The following is a 17,428-nucleotide window of genomic DNA, read 5'->3' on the forward strand; positions in this document are numbered from 1 at the left end:
GCTGCTTTTTATTCGCTGGTGCCGGAGTTTTAGTTTCGTTTCGGTTTCATTTCTGCTTGTGCTGGGAGCAGGAATGGAGGAGCCGCTGTGCCTGGTGCGCAACGGGCCCGACGGGGTGCTGAGGGCCGACCCCGCGGCGCTGGAGGTGCTGAGCAGCATCGGGCAGCCCGTGGTGGTGGTGGCCATCGCCGGGCCCTACCGCACCGGCAAGTCCTTCCTCATGAACCGGCTGGCACAGCGGCGCACCGGTGAGACCATGGGGGCATCACCAATTAACGGGGTTAAGGAGGGGGTTAAGGGAGGATTAACGGGGCCGGCGGGTCCCGCTCGCCCCCCCGACCCCTCTCCCGGCCCCGCAGGCTTCCCCCTGGGCCACACGGTGCAGGCGCACACCAAGGGCATCTGGATGTGGTGCCTGCCGCACCCGTGCCGGGCCGACACCACCCTGGTGCTGCTGGACACCGAGGGGCTGGGGGACCCCAACAAGGTGGGTGTCGGGTCGGGGGGGGGGCCCGAGACCACCGGATCCGGCCCTGACGACCCCCCCCCGGCTGTAGGGTGACAGCCGTAACGACGCCTGGATCTTCACGCTGGCGCTGCTGCTCTCCAGCACCCTGGTGTACAACAGCTCTGGCACCATCGACCAGCAGGCGCTGGAGAACCTCGAGTATCCGGCACTGGGAGGGGGATTTGGGGGTTTAGGGGAATTTTCGGGGGGGGGTTGAGGGGATTTGGGGCTTAAGGGTTAATGGGGGAGCAGGATTAGGGTGGAGTTGTGGGGTTTGGGGTGGAGTCGTGGGGTTTAGGGGGATGTTTTGGGGTGGGGGGATGTCAGATTTGGGGGATTTGGGGTTTAAGGGGGCAGTGCAGGGTTTAGGCTGCAGTTTTGCGATTTGGGGGAATGCAGGATTTAGGGGGCAACGCGAGATTTAGGGTGAAGCTGTGGTGTATGGGCTGATAAGGGATTGGGGGGGGATATGGGTTTTGGGGTGAGGCTGTGGGATTTAGAGTGGATGAGGGATTTAGGCTGGGGGGGGGTGCAGGATGTGGGGTGAAGGCAGAATTTAGGGGAATTTAGGATGAAGCTGTGGGATTTAGGGGGATGTCAGATTTGGGGGGACACAGCACCTGGGGGGTGACGAGGATTCAGGGGGAAGCATCGGGATTTGTGGTGAAACTGGGGCTTGGGGGTGCACATGTGGGGGCCGAGCTGTGGGATTTGGGGCATTTTGGGGGGGGAGAGGCCGGGCTTGGGACCCCCACGGGTGTCCGTTGGGTTCCTGAGCGGGTGCCAGGCTGGTGTCGGAGCTGACGGGCTTCATCCGGACGCGGGCGGGCACCGGGGAGCGGGCGGGGGAGGCGGAGGACAGCGAGTTCGTGCGCTTCTTCCCCGACTTCGTCTGGGCCGTGCGCGACTTCACGCTGGAGCTGCGGGCGGACGAGCGCCCCATCAGCGAGGACGAGTACCTGGAGCGGGCGCTGATGCTGAAGCCGGGTGAGCGGGCGGGCGGGGAGGCGGCACGGAGGCGGTGGCGGCGATAACGGGGCTCACGGTGCCCCCGCTGCCCCACGCAGGCTACGGGCGGCAGGTGGTGGCGTACAACACCACGCGGCAGTGCATCCGCAACTACTTCCCCACGCGCAAGTGCTTCGTCTTCCCTCCGCCCGTGGGCGCGGAGCAGCGGGGCCGGCCCGAGGAGCTGCCCGAGGCGGCGCTGCAGCCCGGCTTCCTGGCGCAGGTGGAGCGCTTCTGCCAGCACGTGCTGGCTGCCTCCAGGCCCAAGCAGCTGCAGGACGGCGTGGAGCTCAACGGCCACAGTGAGCGGGGTGGCGGCAGCGGGGGGCTCGAGGGCTTGGCGGCGGTGCTGGGGCCTCACCGTGCCTCTCGGTGCCGCTCCCGGCAGCGTTCGGCACGGTGGTGACGAGCTACCTGGAGACCATCAGCAGCGGGCGCGTGCCCTGCCTGGAGGGAACGATGGCAGTGGTGGCGGCGAGCGAGAACGCGGCGGCGGCGGTGGAGGCGCTGGTGGAGTACCGCAAGGGCGTGCAGGGCGTGGTGCTGCCGGCCGAGCAGCACGAGCTGTCGGAGGCGCACAACCGCTGGCTGCAGCAGGCGCTGGCCGTCTTCCACCACCGCGCCTTCCGGGACCGGGACCAGCAGCAGCAGCTGAAGCTGATGGTGCGTGGCAGCGCCCCTGCGGGTCCTCACCGGGTGTTCCCGGCCCCGCCGCGGTGCTGACGCCGTCCCGGTGCCCGCAGGAGGAGCTGCAGGCCGAGTACGGGGCACTGCTGCAGCAGAACGAGGAGGCGTCGCGCACGCGCTGCCGGGAGCTGCTGGCCGAGCTGGCCCAGCCCCTCGAAGCCAACTTGGCCCAGGGCGCCTACGCCCAGCCCGGTGGCTACCGCGCTTACCAGGCTGACCGGCAGCGCCTGGTGGATGCCTACCGGGAGGCCCCGAACAAGGGCAACAAGGTGAGGACGGCACTGCGGGGCTCGGGGAGGGGGCTCGGGGCTGTTCCCTCACCCCCCCGGGGCCCTGCAGGCCGAGGAGATGCTGGACAAGTTCCTGGAAGGGCGCAAGGCGGAGGCTGAGGCGGTGCTGAAGGCGGACAACGCGCTGACCGAGGTCGAGAAGCAGCTGGCAGGTGAGGGCCGCGGCCCCGGTGCGTCCCCGCAGCCCCCGGGGCTGACTCCCAGCGTCCCCTCATGTCCCTGTCGCCCCCCCAGACCAGAAGCAGCAGGCCGAGCTGCTGGGGCAGGCGCAGAAGGCGGCGGAGGAACGCAACAAGCAGCTGGAGGTGCTGCTGGCCGACCAAGAGCGCAGTTACCAGGAGAGCCTGAGGATGATGGAGGCCAAGATGCAGGCGGAGGCACTGAAGGCGCAGCAGGAGATCGAGCGGGCCATGCAGGCCAAGATGCAGGAGCAGGAGCGGCTGCTGAAGCAGGGCTTCAGCGAGCAGGCCAAGCTGCTGGAGGACGAGGTGGCCAGCCTGCGGAAGTCGCTCAAAACCCAAGACATGGTGGGACACATCTGCACGACCGTGCAGGCGGCCCTGAAAACCGCCTGCGAGATTTTCATCCTGCTCAACAAAAACAAGGCCCTCAAGTAGGCGGCCGGCCGGGGCGCTGCTGCCGCCGCCGAGGAGCCGAAGGGGAGCGCAGGGCAGCGCTGCTCGTGCCGCCTGCATGGCCGCGGCAGCCGCCGCTCCCGTGCCAAATAAAGCCGCTTTCACACAGCTCCCGTGCCGATGCTTCACCGCCTGGCCGCGGGGGCCCAGAGGGCTCCACGGAAGGCTCCGCCGGCGCCTTCCGCTCCTCCCGTTCCTTCCCGGCGCCACCGCGGCTTTGCCCTGTGCCGGAAACGCCGGGAAGGAGCCCCCTGCACGCCCCCTCCCGGTTCTGGGAGGCGCCGCCACCCCCCGGCGCTCCCCCGGCCGCTCCTCGCCCCACCCCGGTCCCCTCCCGGTCGTTCCCCGACTCCCCGGCCGCTCCCAGCCCCCCCCTCCCCGGCGGTGACCTCCCGGCTGCCACCGGAGCGAAGCGCGCCCGGTGCTGCCCCAGCCAGCGCTGACGTCACGCCCGCAGCGCGCCCCCACGTGGCGGCGGCGCGCCATGACCTCACGGGGGGCGGGAACGCGGAGCCACGCCCCCTCAGCGCTCCTATTGGCGGGGCGAAATCTCGCGGAGGGGGATTGGAGGAGAAGCTCTCGCGAGACTCGAGCCCTGCGCCTTCCCCCGGGCGGCCCCGCGCTCCCTCCTCTTCCGGCCCCGCCGCGCGCGCACGGAGCAGCGAGGTCGGGGCCGGGACCGGCACCGGGGGGGGGGAACCGGGGATGGGGGGGGACCGGGGCGAGGAAACGGAACCGGGGGGGCGGAAACGGAACCGGGGGGGTGGGGACGCGACCGGGACCTTGGGGGGCGCGGAGGGCACGCGGGGGGGGGTCCCGGTCCCGGTTCGGGTCCCGGTCCCGGCGGCGCTGACCCCCCCCCCCGTGTCCCGGTAGATGCCCGGGGTGACGGTGAAGGACGTGAACCAGCAGGAGTTCGTGCGGGCCCTGGCGGCTTTCCTCAAGAAGTGAGTGCAGGGGGGACCGGGAGGGGACCGGGGGGGCACCGGGGGGGACCGGAGAGCCCCCGGTAACGGCGCCGCCCTTAGGTCGGGGAAGCTGAAGGTGCCCGAGTGGGTGGACACGGTGAAGCTGGCCAAGCACAAGGAGCTGGCGCCCTATGACGAGAACTGGTTCTACACGCGGGCCGGTGAGTGCCGAAACCGGGGGGTTCTGGCCCAAAACGGGAGGGTTTAGCCCCAAAAGGAGAGGTTTTTCTGCACAGAAGGATCTTTTTGCCCGAAACAGAGGGTTTTCTCCCCAAGAAAAGGAGTAATTTACCCCAAAACCAGGAGGATTTCCCTTACAAAATAGGGGAAGTTTTTATCTGCAAAGCCAGGAGCTTTTTGCCCAAAATAGAGGATTTTTCCCCCAAACCGGGAGCTTTTCCCTCAAGAATGGGAGGGTTTTCCCCCCAAACCGGGAGATTTTCCCCCAAAACTGGAGTCTCCTCCAAAATGTGAGCGGATTTCCCCCTGAAACCAGAAGCTTTCTTCCCCAAACCTGGAGTTGGACTAAAACAGAGGATTTTCCCTCAAAACTGGGAGCCTTGTCCCCTCAAAACCAGGATTTTTTTCCCCAAAACAGAAGATTTTCCCCCAGGAACTGAAGCCTTCCTCCCCACACTCCAAAGCTGGAAGTTTTTCTCCCCAAAACTGTGACCTTTTTGCCTAAAACAGAGGATTTTCCTTGAAAACTGATAGCGTTATTCCCCACAAAACCAGGAATGTTTTCCCTAAAACAGAATATTTTCCCCCAAAACCGGGAGCCTTTTTTCCTCCAAACTGGAAACTTCTCTCCCCAAGACTGGGAGCTTTTAGCATAAAACCGGATTTTCCCCACAAACCAGGAGCTTTTTTCCCCAAAATGGGAAGCTTTTCTCCCCCAAACTGTGAGCTTTTAGCCTAAAACAGAGGATTTTCCCCCAAAATCAGGAGCTTTATCCCTTACAAAGACAGGATTTTTTCCCCAAAAACAGATTTTCCCTCAAGAAGAGGAGCCTTGTGTCCCCCCTAAAAAAAAAATTGATCTGTTTTCCTTGAAAACACAAAATATCTCCCCAAAACCACCAGCCTTCCCCGCAAACCCCTCCATCTCCCTCAGAAACCCCCCAACACCCTATTTCCCCCAAACCTCGCTTTTTTCCCCAAAAAAAACTCTTTTTTCCCCCTCAGCCTCCACCGCCCGGCACCTGTACCTGCGCGGCGGCGCCGGCGTGGGCTCCATGACCAAGATCTACGGCGGGCGGCAGCGCAACGGCGTGATGCCCAGCCACTTCAGCCGCGGCTCCAAGAGCGTCGCCCGCCGCGTGCTGCAGGCGCTCGAGGGGCTCAAGATGGTGGAGAAGGACCAGGACGGGTGAGGAGCCCCCTTTTGGGGCGAATTCGTGCTTTTTCATCACTTTGTTCCGCTGGTTTTGTTCCCTTCTCAACGCTCTGTCTGTTTTTTTGCCAGCGGGCGCAAGCTGACGCCGCAGGGGCAGCGGGATCTGGATAGGATCGCCGGGCAGGTGCGTGCCCCGTTTTGGGGTGATTTAAGAGGTTTTTGGTGTTTTTTTTTCTCTTTTTCTGGTGGTTTTCACGCTGACGGGGGTCTCTCTGCCTTCCCCAGGTGGCGGCCGCCAGCAAGAAGCACTAGGGGTGACGCTGCGGAATAAAAACAGCTTCGTTAACACGGGGTGTGGAGTGCTCCTTCCGAACGCCGGGGGGAAAATGGGGGGGGTTGGGGGTCGGGGGGGCTTTTTGAGGGGAAAAATGAGGATTTCTGTCCAAAAAATGGTGCTGCGGGGGGAAAAAAAAGTGAGGAATTGGCCCTTGGGTTTGAGGCGCCTCGCCTCACTGTGCGGCCCCATAAACATGATCGGTCCCTCCAGCCCCGATTTATCAGCATTTTTATTTAAAATTTAAGGGAAAAAACACCCAAATTGGCTCTCGCTGCAGCTGACTCGCTGCTGCCTGGCCTCACCAGACTAAAAACTGTGCTTTTTTTGAGGAAAAAGCAGCAGAAATGCCCTTTGGTCCCCAAAATGACCATTTCTAGGTGTCACCAGTGGGTTTGGGGGGAGAAAGCGCGGGGCTGGGAGGGAGCAGGGGCTCAGCCCTGGGAGAAACAGGACAAAAATGGGCAATTTTGGTGCAAATTCCTCCATGGATTGGAAGAATCCTGAAAGAGGCAGGAAAACGGCAGCGTTTGCAGCAATTTATAGATTTTTTTTTTGCAACAAAACAAAGCAAGAATGACAGCGGAGATGGGGCTGAAAGGGAGAAGCAGCTGTTGTGTCAGCTGCGCTGATTTGGGATTTAGTTTTTTTTTTAAAAAAAATAAAAAAGCTTTTTTTCTTCTTGGGAAGGGGGGGAGCGGGCGTTTTTAGGTATTTTTAGGCTCGTTTTTCTTTTAACCAGCGTGGTTCTTGTGGCCTTCCAACAACCGCCCCTCCTGTGTGGCGATGCCAGAGTGGGCAGGCGAGAAGAAGAAGGGGGAAAAAATAATGTTTTTTTGCTTGAAGACGTCAAATTGGAGGATTTTAACCCAGCTGGGCAAGAGGAGCCCCTCAGAGACCCCTCAGAACATGGGAAAGGACGGGGGGGGAAGGGGCCCCTACCTTGGGGTACTTTTCCTACTTGCTTTGGGGAAGTTTAATGGGAATTTTATGGGAATTTAATGGTATTTTAACAGGAATTTAACGGGGCTCGGCACAGCCTGAGGGGACTGGGGAGGGCGGCAGCCCCTTACCTCCAAATACACCACAGGATTCCTCCCAAATCGACTTCAGGACACACTTTGGGTCCCCCCCGTCCCTCCAAGCGGGTTCTGGGTCAAAAAAAACGTTTTTTCTAAAAATTTTACCTCAGGAAAAGGAGCTTCGCGACCCGCGCGGGCTGGGGCGGCCGTTTAACGGTCGTCGCGCCCCTCAGCGGCACGCGCCGCTCGCGGACTCTGATTGGCTGAGGGCCGGGAAAAGGGGGCGGGGCCGCGCCGTGGGCGGGAAAGGCGCTGAGGGAGAAGCGGCCCCGCCGCCATTTTGTGCCGCGGCGCCACCGGGGGTCCCGCGGGGTCCCGGGGGGCTCAGGGCGCTCAGGGCCCGGCCTCGGCCCCGCCGCCCCCCGCAGCCGCCTCAGGAGCCTCGGGGGGCTCGAGGGGGGCTCGTCGTGGCTGCCATCAGTGTCTCCCATGGGGTGTTCCAGCCCCTGCCTCGTGCGGCGCTGCTGCTCCTCATGGTCGCGGTGAGAGGCGCCGGCTGCCTGTGGAGAAAGAAGTCGGTGAGCGCTCAGCCACCAGGCCTGGCAGGGTTTTTAGATGATTTTGGTCTCCGTGCTTAGTCACACGGTCTAAAATTTGGGGTTAGAGCCGTGTTGGGGTCTCAATCCTTATGGTCCCTTCCTACCTGGGGTATTCTGCGGTTCCTGAGCCCTCCCTGAGGTGGTCGAGGCTGACGAGGAGGAGAGATTTGGGCTTTTTTCCTCACCGCCTCCCTCACCTTATTTTGGCTTTCTCCTCCCTCCCCACCTCCCTCAGCTCCTCACCTGTGCACCCACTCCCCCACGCGCCCCTTTTAGCCCCAGAAGGGCCCCGTTTGCTCCCATCCCGGCGTGGTGCCGATCCCTGTCACCACCTCCCTGCCTTCACCTGCTCCCCAAAGGCGTCACCGGGGCGGGCCGGTGCCCGCGGGCTGCAGCAGGACCGGTTGGTTCCCCTGGCTTGGTTCCCCTGGGTTGTTCCCCTGGGTTGTTCCCCTGCCCTGCCGGGCGGTGCCGAGCCCTCGGGGCTGGGGCTCCCCTTTTCCCGTCCCTTTTTTCCCCATCCTGACCTTTTTTCCCCATCCTGACGTGCTCCAAGCCCCCCAACCCCCCCCCCCCAAACCCTTACCTGCTGGGAGAGGCCCCGCAGCTGCAGCGTTGGAGGCAGAGGAACCCTTTGGAGGCACAGAAGAGAAGAGGACACGGTGCTGCTGCTGCTCCTGCTCCTCGTCTCCTCCTCGTTGGGCTCCAGCAGGGTGACAGCAGCCAGGGCATGCGGCTGCTCATCGGCTCCTCGTTAATCACTGAAGCTAATTAACCCCCAGGACCCAGCACCCGTCGCCTCCCCGGCCTGGTGCCGCAGCGTTTCGCCCCGAGGCGGCCGCGCTTCCCTCGCACGCTGTCCCACTAGAGGGCTCGGCGGCCGCACCGCGGGGGTGGCAGTAAGATTTGGGGCAAAACAGGCGGAAATTGGGCATCACTTTGGGCTCCTGTCCCAGTCTCGCCCCTGCACGCTGAGTTTCCAGCTGGGGTCCCCCGGGACAGGGTCTCCTCCTCATCACTTTGGGGTGGCGCAGACCCCTCTGTGGGGTGCTAATTTGACATTAGGGCGTCCCTAATGTCAAAAAAAACCCAAATCCTCCTTTTTTCTACCATTTCTCCCAGCTGCAGGGGCTCCCCACAACCCGCCGAGGCCGTCTCTGTGCGTTCGGCCCCATCCCCGCCGCCGGTGGGGCCGCCGAATCCTGCCGTAAGTTCCCTTTTTTTTTTTTTTTGCCCCGTTTCCACGCTTTTCACCCCGTTTTCGGGGCTGCCCGCCAGATCCCGAATCTTTCGGCCACCAAAAGGGCGTTTTTTGGGGCAGCTTCGCCTCGCCCCTCCCCGCGCCGAGCCGGGACGTGCCCCGCGTGCCGACGAGCCCCACGAATGGCCGCGGGGGGCCGAAAGGGCGACGAACGGCCCCGAAAAGGCGACGAACGGCCCCAAAACGTCGCGCTGGCCCCCCCCGCCGCCCCCCCCGGAGCCGGGCGGCGCAGAAAGGCCGCGCTGTTCGCGCTGAGTCGCCGCTTTGTTCGTGCTGCCGGGGGTGAGGGCTGCCATAGAAACCCCGCTGCCCTCGCCGGGGGGACAATGGGGCCGTGGGGGGGACCCCTTTGGCCCCCGAGGGGGGGGGAGCTGTGTTTTTTTTGGGGAAAAACTCTGATTTTAGGGGTAGGGGCAACACTTTGGGTGCCCCCCGTCCCACCCCGGGGTGCTCGCCGCCACTTTTGGCCGCCCCCATCCCAGCTCGGGGTGCGGGGGTCTCGTCCCGGGGGGGCTGCGACCCCAAAAGGGGGGGGGGCAGACCCTCCCCCACCCCTTCTTAGCGCACCCCATTTACTTTTTGGGGTCCCCAACCCCTCGTGGGGGGGTTCTGCTGCCACTTCCCCCCCCCCCAAGCTGGGGGGCGCCATCCCCAGCCCCCCCCTCACCCCTCGGGGGTCCCGGCGCTGGGTCCCCTCCCCCGGGAAGGGGATGGGGGGGGGGGGGGGCGATGCAGGACCCCCGGGGACCTTCATGGGGGGCTCCCAGCCCCCCAGCACCCGCATGGGACTGTAAACAGCGGCCTCCCCGGCGGCCCCGGCTCCTCCTCCGCGCCCATTGGCCCGGCCTCTCGCATCTCATTAGCATACATTATCCCGCCAGCAGCCCGCTGCCAGGTGGGGAGCGGCACAGGGACGCGGCAGCCACCATGAAGCCCCCCCGCGGCCCCCCGCTGCTCGCCGGCCTCCTCCTGCTCTGGGCGGCGGGCGAAGGTAGGCAGGATGCGCCCCCCCCTCGCTGTGTCCCCCCCCCGTGTCTGTGTGACCCCCCCCCAGTGTCCCCCCCCCCCCTTCCCCTCCGCATCCACCTGCTCCGCAGCGCCCGGCCCCGCGTTGCGCCCCTACCCTACAAGAAGGTTGGGGGGGGGAACACGGCTTGGGGAGCCCCCCCCCGGCCCCCAGCCCCTCTTCATCCTCCCGGGGGGGCCCCCCCCGAGCTCGCTGGGCCCCCGCGGTGCCCCCCCCCTCATCCCAGCTGCCTCCGCCGCGCATCCGCAGCCCTCCCGCGCCGCCTCCCCCCCTGCGAGCCCCCCCCCCAAAGCACAGAACCCAAGCAGGGGGAGGGGGGCTCCCCATCACCCTCTCCCCAAATCAGGGGGGGGCTCCCCCTCCCCAAAATTAACCGGGGGGGGGGGCTCCAAATCCCCGTGCCCCCCCCCTTTCCTCTCCTGGAGCCGGGAAGGGGAAGATGGCGTTTGGCAGCCCCCCCCCAGCGCCCCCCATCCCTGCTGATGTCCCCCCCCTTGTCCCCATCCCCCCCCCCCTTTTCCCCAACCCCCCCTCAACCCTTTTAGCCGCCCCCATCCTTTTTAGCCCCCCCCCCATCCCTTTTCCCCCCTCCCCATCCCATTTACCCCCCCCCAGTCCCCATCAGTCCCCTCAGCTTTGTCCCCCCCCCAGCCTGCGGCAGGGACAGGGGGACACCGTGGGGGGGGGACGCACACACGCGGGTGCCACCCCCCGACCCCCCCACGGCCATCCCTGACCCCCCCCAGCCCCCGCTGTCCCCTGGTGTCCCCCGGTGTCCCCAGGCCCTCGTGTCCCCACGCCTCCTCCCGGTGTCCCCGTGCCCTCGGCTGTCCCCACGGTGCCCCCCCCGCGCTGTCCGTTGCCGTGCCCCCCCCCTGCTGTCCCCTGGTGTCCCCCCCCCCGTGTCCCTGCACCCTCCTGCCACCGTCCCGGCCCCCTCGTGGCTGCTGTCACCGCTCCCGGCCACCTCCTGCCCCCATCCTGCGGGTGGGGGGACACCGCTGGGGACACGCTGGTGGCCTCGGGGACATGGAGGTGGCTTTGGGGACACGCTGGTGGTTTTGGGGACAAAGTGGTGGCTTTGGGGACGCCAGGCTTTTGGGGACACCGCGCTTTTGGGGCCGCGGGGGCCTTGGGGACACGGTGCCACCACCCCCGTCCCGCCCGAGGTGCCAGGCGCCACCGGCCCCGGCAGAAAGAGCCGATTGTCCCCCCCCCCCGGGGGCCACCCGCCGGTCCCCGCGCGCCCCCCTACCCCACTCAGCGAGGGGGGGGGACATTAAAAGGGAAGGGGGGGGCCACACAAAGCGTCCCTTTGTCCCCGCCGCTCCCCCGTGGGCGCCACCGGCCCCGGGGTCCCCACGAGCCCCGGCCCGGCCGCGGTGACCTTGGCGCGGGGACGACCTTGGCGGTGGCGCCGCGGTCGCCGTGGCGACCCTCAAAAAATAAAAGGGAGGGGGGGGGGGGAACGCGAGGGGGGGGGACGCGGGCCGGGGGGGGGGCGTTGTGCTGACACAGCGGAACCGCGGCGCCGGGGCTGGGGGGGCACCGGCAGCGGTGGCTCCGTCCCTGTGCCCTCTGACCCCGGCCCCGGCCCCGTTATCCCCCCCCCGGGGGCTCCCACGTCCCCGTTAACCCCCCCGGGGGCTCTCCCATCCCCGTTACCCCCCCCCTAGTGGCTGTCCCATCCCTGTGACCCCCCCCAGTGGCTGTCCCGTCCCCGTTACCCCCCCCGCTGGCTGTCCCTGTGCCCCCCCCCTCCGTGTCCCCAACCTGTCCCCATCCTCCTGGCCCACTGCCGGCCCCATGTGCACCCCCGGTGCCCCCATCCCAGTGTCCCCAGTCCCAAAGTCCCCATCCCAGTGCCCCCATCCTGGTGTCCCCATGCCCAGTGGTGGTGTCCCCGGTGCCCCCATCCCCAATGCCCCCATCCTGATGTCCCCAGTCCTGGTGTCCCTGTGTCCCGGTTCCCCCCCAGTGTCCCCGTGTCCCGATGCCCCCCCCTGGTGTCCCCCCGGTGTGCCCATGTCCCGGTGCCCTCACCCCCAGTGCCTCCATCCCAATCCCTCCCATCCCAGTGTCCCCGTGTCCCAGTACCCCTACCCCCGGTGCCCCCCCCGGTGTCCCGGTGCCCCCCCCGGTGTCCCCATGTCCTGGTACCCCTACCCCCACTGCCCCTCCCCGGTGTCCTGGTGCCCCCCCAATGTCCCGATGCCCCCCCCCAGTGCCCCTCCGGTGTCCCGGTGCCCCCCTTGGTGTCCCTGTGTCCTGGTACCCCTACCCCCAGTGCCCCCCCCCGGTGTCCCCGTGTCCTGGTGCCCCCACCCCCGGTGCCTCCATCCCAACCCCTCCCGTCCTGGTGGCCCCACCCCGGTGTCCCCATGTCCCGGTGCCCCCCCAGTGTCCCCGTGTCCCCTTGCCCCCCCGGCGCCCCCCCCGGTGCCGGGTGGTGAGGGTGCCGTGCGTGCAGGGCGGGCGCAGGAGGTGCAGGCGGAGAACGTGACGGTGCTGGAGGGCAGCACGGCCGAGATCACCTGCCGCCTGCACCACTACGACGGCTCCATCGTCGTCATCCAGAACCCCGCGCGCCAGACGCTCTTCTTCAACGGCACCCGCGGTGAGCGGGGGGGCGCCGGGGGGGGCGCGGGGACACAGGGGGGGCAGCGGGATGCCGGGGGGGCAGCGGGATGGCGGGGGGGCGCCGGGACGCAGGGGGACACCAGGATGCAGGGGGGGAACTGGGATGTGGAGGGGGCACCGGGACATTGGGGGGGCTTCAGGACAAAGGGGGGGGAACTGGGACATTGGGGGGGGCTCGGGGACATGGGGGGGGCAGCGGGATGCCGGGGGGCACCAGGACGTGGGGGGAACTGGGATGTGGAGGGGGCACTGGGACACTGGGGGGGCAACGGGACATTGGGGGGGCTCCAGGACAAGGGAGGGGGCACTGGGACGCTGGGGGGGGACTGGGATGTGGGGGGGGGCTCCGGGATGTGTCTGTGGGGTGGCTGTGGGGTGGCTGTGGGGTCAGTGGGGTGTCCATGGGGTGTTTGGGGTGTCTGTGGGGTGTCCGTGGGGTCAGTGGGGTGGCTGTGAGGTGCTTGGGGTATCTGTGGTGTGTCCGTGGGGTCAATGGGGTGTCCGTGGGGTCAGTGGGGTGTCCGTGGGGTGTCTGTGGGGTGTCCGTGGGGTCAGTGGGGTGGCTGTGAGGTGCTTGGGGTATCTGTGGTGTGTCCGTGGGGTCAATGGGGTGTCCGTGGGGTCAGTGGGGTGTCCGTGGGGTGTTTGGGGTGTCCGTGGGGTGTCCGTGGGGTGGCTGTGGTGTCCGTGGGGTGTTTGGGGTGCCCGTGGTGTGAGCGGGGCTGTCTCAGCGCTGAAGGACGAGCGGTTCCAGCTGGCCGAGTTCACGCAGCGGCAGCTCCGCATCCAGCTGGCCCGCGCGCGCCTGGACGACGAGGGCGGCTACTTCTGCCAGCTCTACACCGACGACACCCACCACCAGATCGCCACCCTCACCGTGCTGGGTCGGGGACGGGATACGGGGACGGGAATGGGGACGGGAATGGGGTCGGGACCGGGATGGGGCCGGGAACCGGGATGGGAGCGGGGATGGGGCTGGGACAGGGCCAGGAATGGGGATGGGAGCGGGGATGGGGCTGGGACGGGGCCAGGAGTGGGGTCGGGATTGGGGCTGGGACCGGGAATGGGGTTGGGAACGGGGTCGGGAACGGGATGGGGCCAGGAATGGGGTCAAAATGGGGTCAGGACTGGGACGGGGTCGGGAATGGGGTCAGGAACAGGGTCGGGACCGGGACGGGGTCGGGAATGGGGATGGGAGCGGGGTTGGGACCGGGATGGGGCCGGGAATTGGGTTGGGACTGGGACAGGACTGGGAATGGGGTCGGGAGCGGGGCTGGGACCAGGACAGGACCGGGAATGGGATCGAGAATGGGGTCAGGAACGGGGTCGGGACCGGGATGGGGTCAGGAGCGGGGTCGGGAGCGGGAATGGGACCAGGACACAGGGTTGGCGGCGGCTCCTCCGTGCCCTGCGCCACAAAGCACAGCCCCACCTTTATTGGGGCTGATATTTGGGGCTGTTTTGGGGTGTTTGGGGGTGTTTTTGGGGCCCTGACGCCCCCCCGGCCCCACAGTGCCCCCCGAGACGCCGGTGGTGGAGGTGACGGAGCCGGCGGTGGAGGGGGGCGAGGTGGAGCTGAGCTGCGTCGTGCCCCGCGCACGGGCCCCCCGCCACCCTGCGCTGGTACCGGGACCGCAGGGAGCTCAAAGGTGACGGGGTGGGGGCACGGGGGGGGGGTGGGGACACCGGGGGGGGGACACGGGGACATTGGGGGGGATATGGGGTCATTGGGGGGGTGGGGACCTCGTGGGGTCACGGGGAGCCTGCTGGGGTGGGGATGGGACAGGGACATGGGGATGGGGGTGACACAAGGGGGGGGACACAGGGACATCGGGGGGGGACATGGGGACATTGGGGGGGGATATGGGGTCACTGGGGGGGTGGGGGCTTCGTGGGGTCATGGGGACCCTACTGGGTGTGGGGATGTGGGGATGGGGACATGGGGACCCTGGCGGGAACAGGGACTTGGGGACAGGGACATGGGGGTGCTGTGGGGATGGGGATGGGGACATTGGGACCTTGTGGGGTCACAGGGACCCTGCTGGGGGTGGGGACATTGGGGCAGGGACATGGGGACGGGGACATGGGGACCTTGTGGGGTCACAGGGAGTCTTGGGGGGACGGGGACATGGGGACAGGGACATGGAGGAGACCCTGTGGGGATGGGGACGGGGACATTGGGACCCTGGCAGGGATGGGGACATGGGAAGGGGACATGGGGACCCTGTGGGGGTCACAGGGACCCTTTTGGGGATGAGGACGGGGACAGGGCCATGGGGACAGAGCCATGGGGACACTTTGGGGCACCAGGACGGGACCACGGTGCCCTCAGCGAGGTGACCACAACCCTGCTGGGACCGAGCCCGGGGGGGGGGGGTTCCCCACACCCCATCCCCACGGGGCCTCCTCAGTGACCACAGGGGTGCCCCCCCCACACCCCAGCGTCACCATTGTCCCCCCCCGTGTCCCCCCCTGTCCCCCCCTGTCCCCCCCCAGGCTCGAGCAGCCGCGAGCAGCGGGGCAAGGTGTTCCGGCAGCGCTCGGTGCTGCGGCTGCGCGTGGAGCGGCGCGACCACGGCGCCATCCTCACCTGCGAGGCCACGCACCCCGCCCTGCGCGGACAGCGCCGGCAGACACAGTACATGCTGGACGTGCAGTGTGAGCGGGGGGGCACGGGGGGGTGTGGGGGGGGTACGGGGGGTGTGGGGGGACATGGGGGGGTGTGGGGACACGGGGGGGTGTGGGGGGATATGGGGGAGAAATGGGGAAATGGGGGGGATGGGGGGATAAGGGGGGAATGGGGGGGTCATGGGGACATGGGGGGGCACCAGGACACAGGGAGGGTGTGGGGGGGACATGGGGACACGGGGAGGGAATGGGGGGGATGAGGGGAGATGGGGGGATAATGGGGGGAATGGGGGGGTCATGGGGACACGGGGGGGGTGATGGGGATGTTGGGGGGGATGGGGGGAGATGGGGAATGGGGGGAGATGGGGGGATAAGAGGGAGAATGGGGGGGCACAGGGACATGGGGAGATGGGGGGGCACGGAGGGGACAAAGGGGATGGGGAGGGCACAGGGGGGCACAGGGACATGGGGGGAGCACAGGGGCATGGGGGGGATGGTGGGGGGACATGGCAATGGGGGGGAAGACACAGAAATTTGGGGGGAGATGAGGAATGGGGGGGACACAGGAATGGGGACACAGCACTGGGGAGGGGGGGGACACAGGAATGGGAGGGCCAGCAGGGACTTGGTGGCACAGGCCTGGCACCATGCAGGTGGGGGGGGGGGGGGCACAGCCAACTCCCCCCGAGGTCCCCCAACCCCCCGGGGGGGGGGCGCTAACACCTCCTCCCCCCCCCCAGACGCCCCCACGGCGCGCATCCACCCGTCGCAGAGCGTCCCTGCGGGAGGGTGACACCCTGGTGCTCACCTGCGCCGTCAACGGCAACCCGCTGTGAGTGGGGGGCTCCCCGACCCGACCCCCCTGACCCCCCCAAAACCCCCCCCCAGACCCCTTAGTGACCCCCCCAACCCCCTTAGTGACCCCCCCCAACCCCCCCTTTCCTCCCCCAGCCCCACCGACATCGCCTGGAGCCGGGGCAACGAGTCCCTTCCCGAGCGGGCGCGTGCGGAGGGCGAGGTGCTGACGCTGCCGGCGCTCAGCCCCCAGGACAACGGCACCTACAGCTGCCAGGCCGGCAACCGCCACGGCCGCGCCTCCGACCACTACGTCCTCGTCGTCTATGGTGAGCCCCCGCCCCCCCCGGGACCCCCCCGTGGACCCCAAAGACCCCCGTGGACCCCAACAGGTCCCTGGTGGGCCCCAGTGGCCCCAAACCGAGCTCCCCGGGGACCCTTTTGAGATCCCGGTGGCCCAGGGAGTCCCTTGGTGGCCCCAAACCCAAGCCCCGGTGGTCCCAGGACAGCCTCAGTGCCCCCATGAGACCCCTGGTGGTCCCCACAGACCCCCCGTGGGCCCCAGCAGACCCCGGTGGTCCCCAGTGGCCCCAAACTGAGCTCCCCAGGGACCCTTTTGAGACCCTGTTAGCCCCTAGACCCCCCCCTGGGAGCCTCCTGTCGGTCCCAAACTGGGTCCCAAGAGACCCTGGGTGTCCCCTGCACCCCCATGGTGTCCCCCCATGTCCCCACACCCCCCCCCGTGCCCCCCCGTGCCCCCCGGTGCTGACGGGGCCGTGTCAGACCCGGGGGCGGTGGTGGCGGCGCAGCGCTCGGTGCCCTACGCCATCGTGGGCGGCATCCTGGCGCTGCTCGTCTTCCTGCTCATCTGCGTCCTCGTCACCATGGTCTGGTGCTCCATCCGCCAGAAAGGTGGGCGGGGCCTCCGGGGGGCGGGGCACAAGGGGGCGGGGACTCAAAAGGGGTGGGGTTATGGGGCAGGGTCTTGGTGGGGTTGGGGGGTGGGATAGGGAATGGGCTGCAGGGGCAGGGGGTGGGGCTTAAAAGAGGGGGCGTGGCCAATGGAAGGGGCGTGACTAACGGAGGGGGCGTGGCCAGGAACGGAGGGGAGGGGCCTCCGAGTGGGCGGGGTCTTAAAGAGGGCGGGATTTGGAGACAGGGCCATGGTGGGGTTCAGGGGTGGGATGGGGAATGGGCTGCAGGGGCAGAGGGTGGGGCTTAAAAGAGGGGGCGTGGCCAACTGAAGGGGCGTATGTAATGGAGGGGGTGTGGCCTAGAGTAATGCATGATGGGGGCGGGGCTTGGGGTGTGGGCGGGGCTTGGGGTGAGCGCAGGGCTTGGTATTGGGGAGAAGGGGAACAGGTGAAGGGGGCGGGGCTTTGGGGGCGTGGTTTTAAAACGGGGGTGGCTACGGCTGGGGGCGTGGCCTACGTGGGGGCGTGGTTTCAGTGGGGGCGTGGCCATCCACAGGGCAGAGCATGGGAGGCAGGCTGGAGGAACAGGGGTGGTGCTTTGGCAGCGAGGGGCGGGGTTTAGGCGTGGATGGGCGGGGCTTAGACCCTGGGGGCGTGTCCGGGGGCGTGCCCACGGGGCCGTGGTCCCTCCCCCAGGCTCGTACCTGACGCACGAGGCCAGCGGGCTGGACGAGCACGGCGAGGCGCGAGAGGCCTTCCTCAACGGCGCCGACGGC

General features: G+C 67.4%; 3 protein-coding genes across 3 annotated transcripts; all 3 read left to right on the forward strand.

The window, feature by feature from the left end:
* Positions 1 to 55: 55 nt before the first annotated feature.
* LOC311221829 (guanylate-binding protein 3-like) lies at positions 56 to 3,217 on the forward strand. The gene is made up of 9 exons (XM_084307228.1): positions 56 to 248; positions 360 to 487; positions 558 to 667; positions 1,296 to 1,495; positions 1,576 to 1,818; positions 1,905 to 2,179; positions 2,260 to 2,472; positions 2,543 to 2,645; positions 2,728 to 3,217. The coding sequence occupies exons 1-9, from the start codon at positions 74 to 76 to the stop codon at positions 3,108 to 3,110; spliced, it is 1,830 nt and encodes a 609-aa protein (XP_084163354.1). The 5' UTR covers positions 56 to 73; the 3' UTR covers positions 3,111 to 3,217.
* Positions 3,218 to 3,726: 509 nt separating this feature from the next.
* Positions 3,727 to 5,778, forward strand: RPS19 (ribosomal protein S19). Its single transcript, XM_084307229.1, has 6 exons — positions 3,727 to 3,794; positions 4,005 to 4,075; positions 4,157 to 4,257; positions 5,282 to 5,465; positions 5,562 to 5,616; positions 5,718 to 5,778. Exons 2-6 carry the CDS (start codon positions 4,005 to 4,007, stop codon positions 5,742 to 5,744), a joined length of 438 nt encoding a protein of 145 aa, XP_084163355.1. The 5' UTR covers positions 3,727 to 3,794; the 3' UTR covers positions 5,745 to 5,778.
* Positions 5,779 to 9,559: 3,781 nt separating this feature from the next.
* Positions 9,560 to 17,425, forward strand: LOC311221834 (cell adhesion molecule 4-like; the record flags this gene model as incomplete). The annotated part of the gene is given in 11 exon segments (XM_084307233.1): positions 9,560 to 9,639; positions 12,146 to 12,292; positions 13,047 to 13,199; positions 13,829 to 13,917; positions 13,919 to 13,964; positions 14,812 to 14,973; positions 15,684 to 15,721; positions 15,723 to 15,775; positions 15,895 to 16,067; positions 16,522 to 16,650; positions 17,349 to 17,425. Coding segments are annotated over 11 exon segments (1,131 nt in total), but the record flags the coding sequence as incomplete, so codon positions are not given.
* Positions 17,426 to 17,428: the final 3 nt, after the last annotated feature.

This window comes from Netta rufina, assembly GCF_964035555.1.
Source record: "Netta rufina genome assembly, contig: SCAFFOLD_158, whole genome shotgun sequence".
Taxonomy (NCBI): domain Eukaryota; kingdom Metazoa; phylum Chordata; class Aves; order Anseriformes; family Anatidae; genus Netta; species Netta rufina.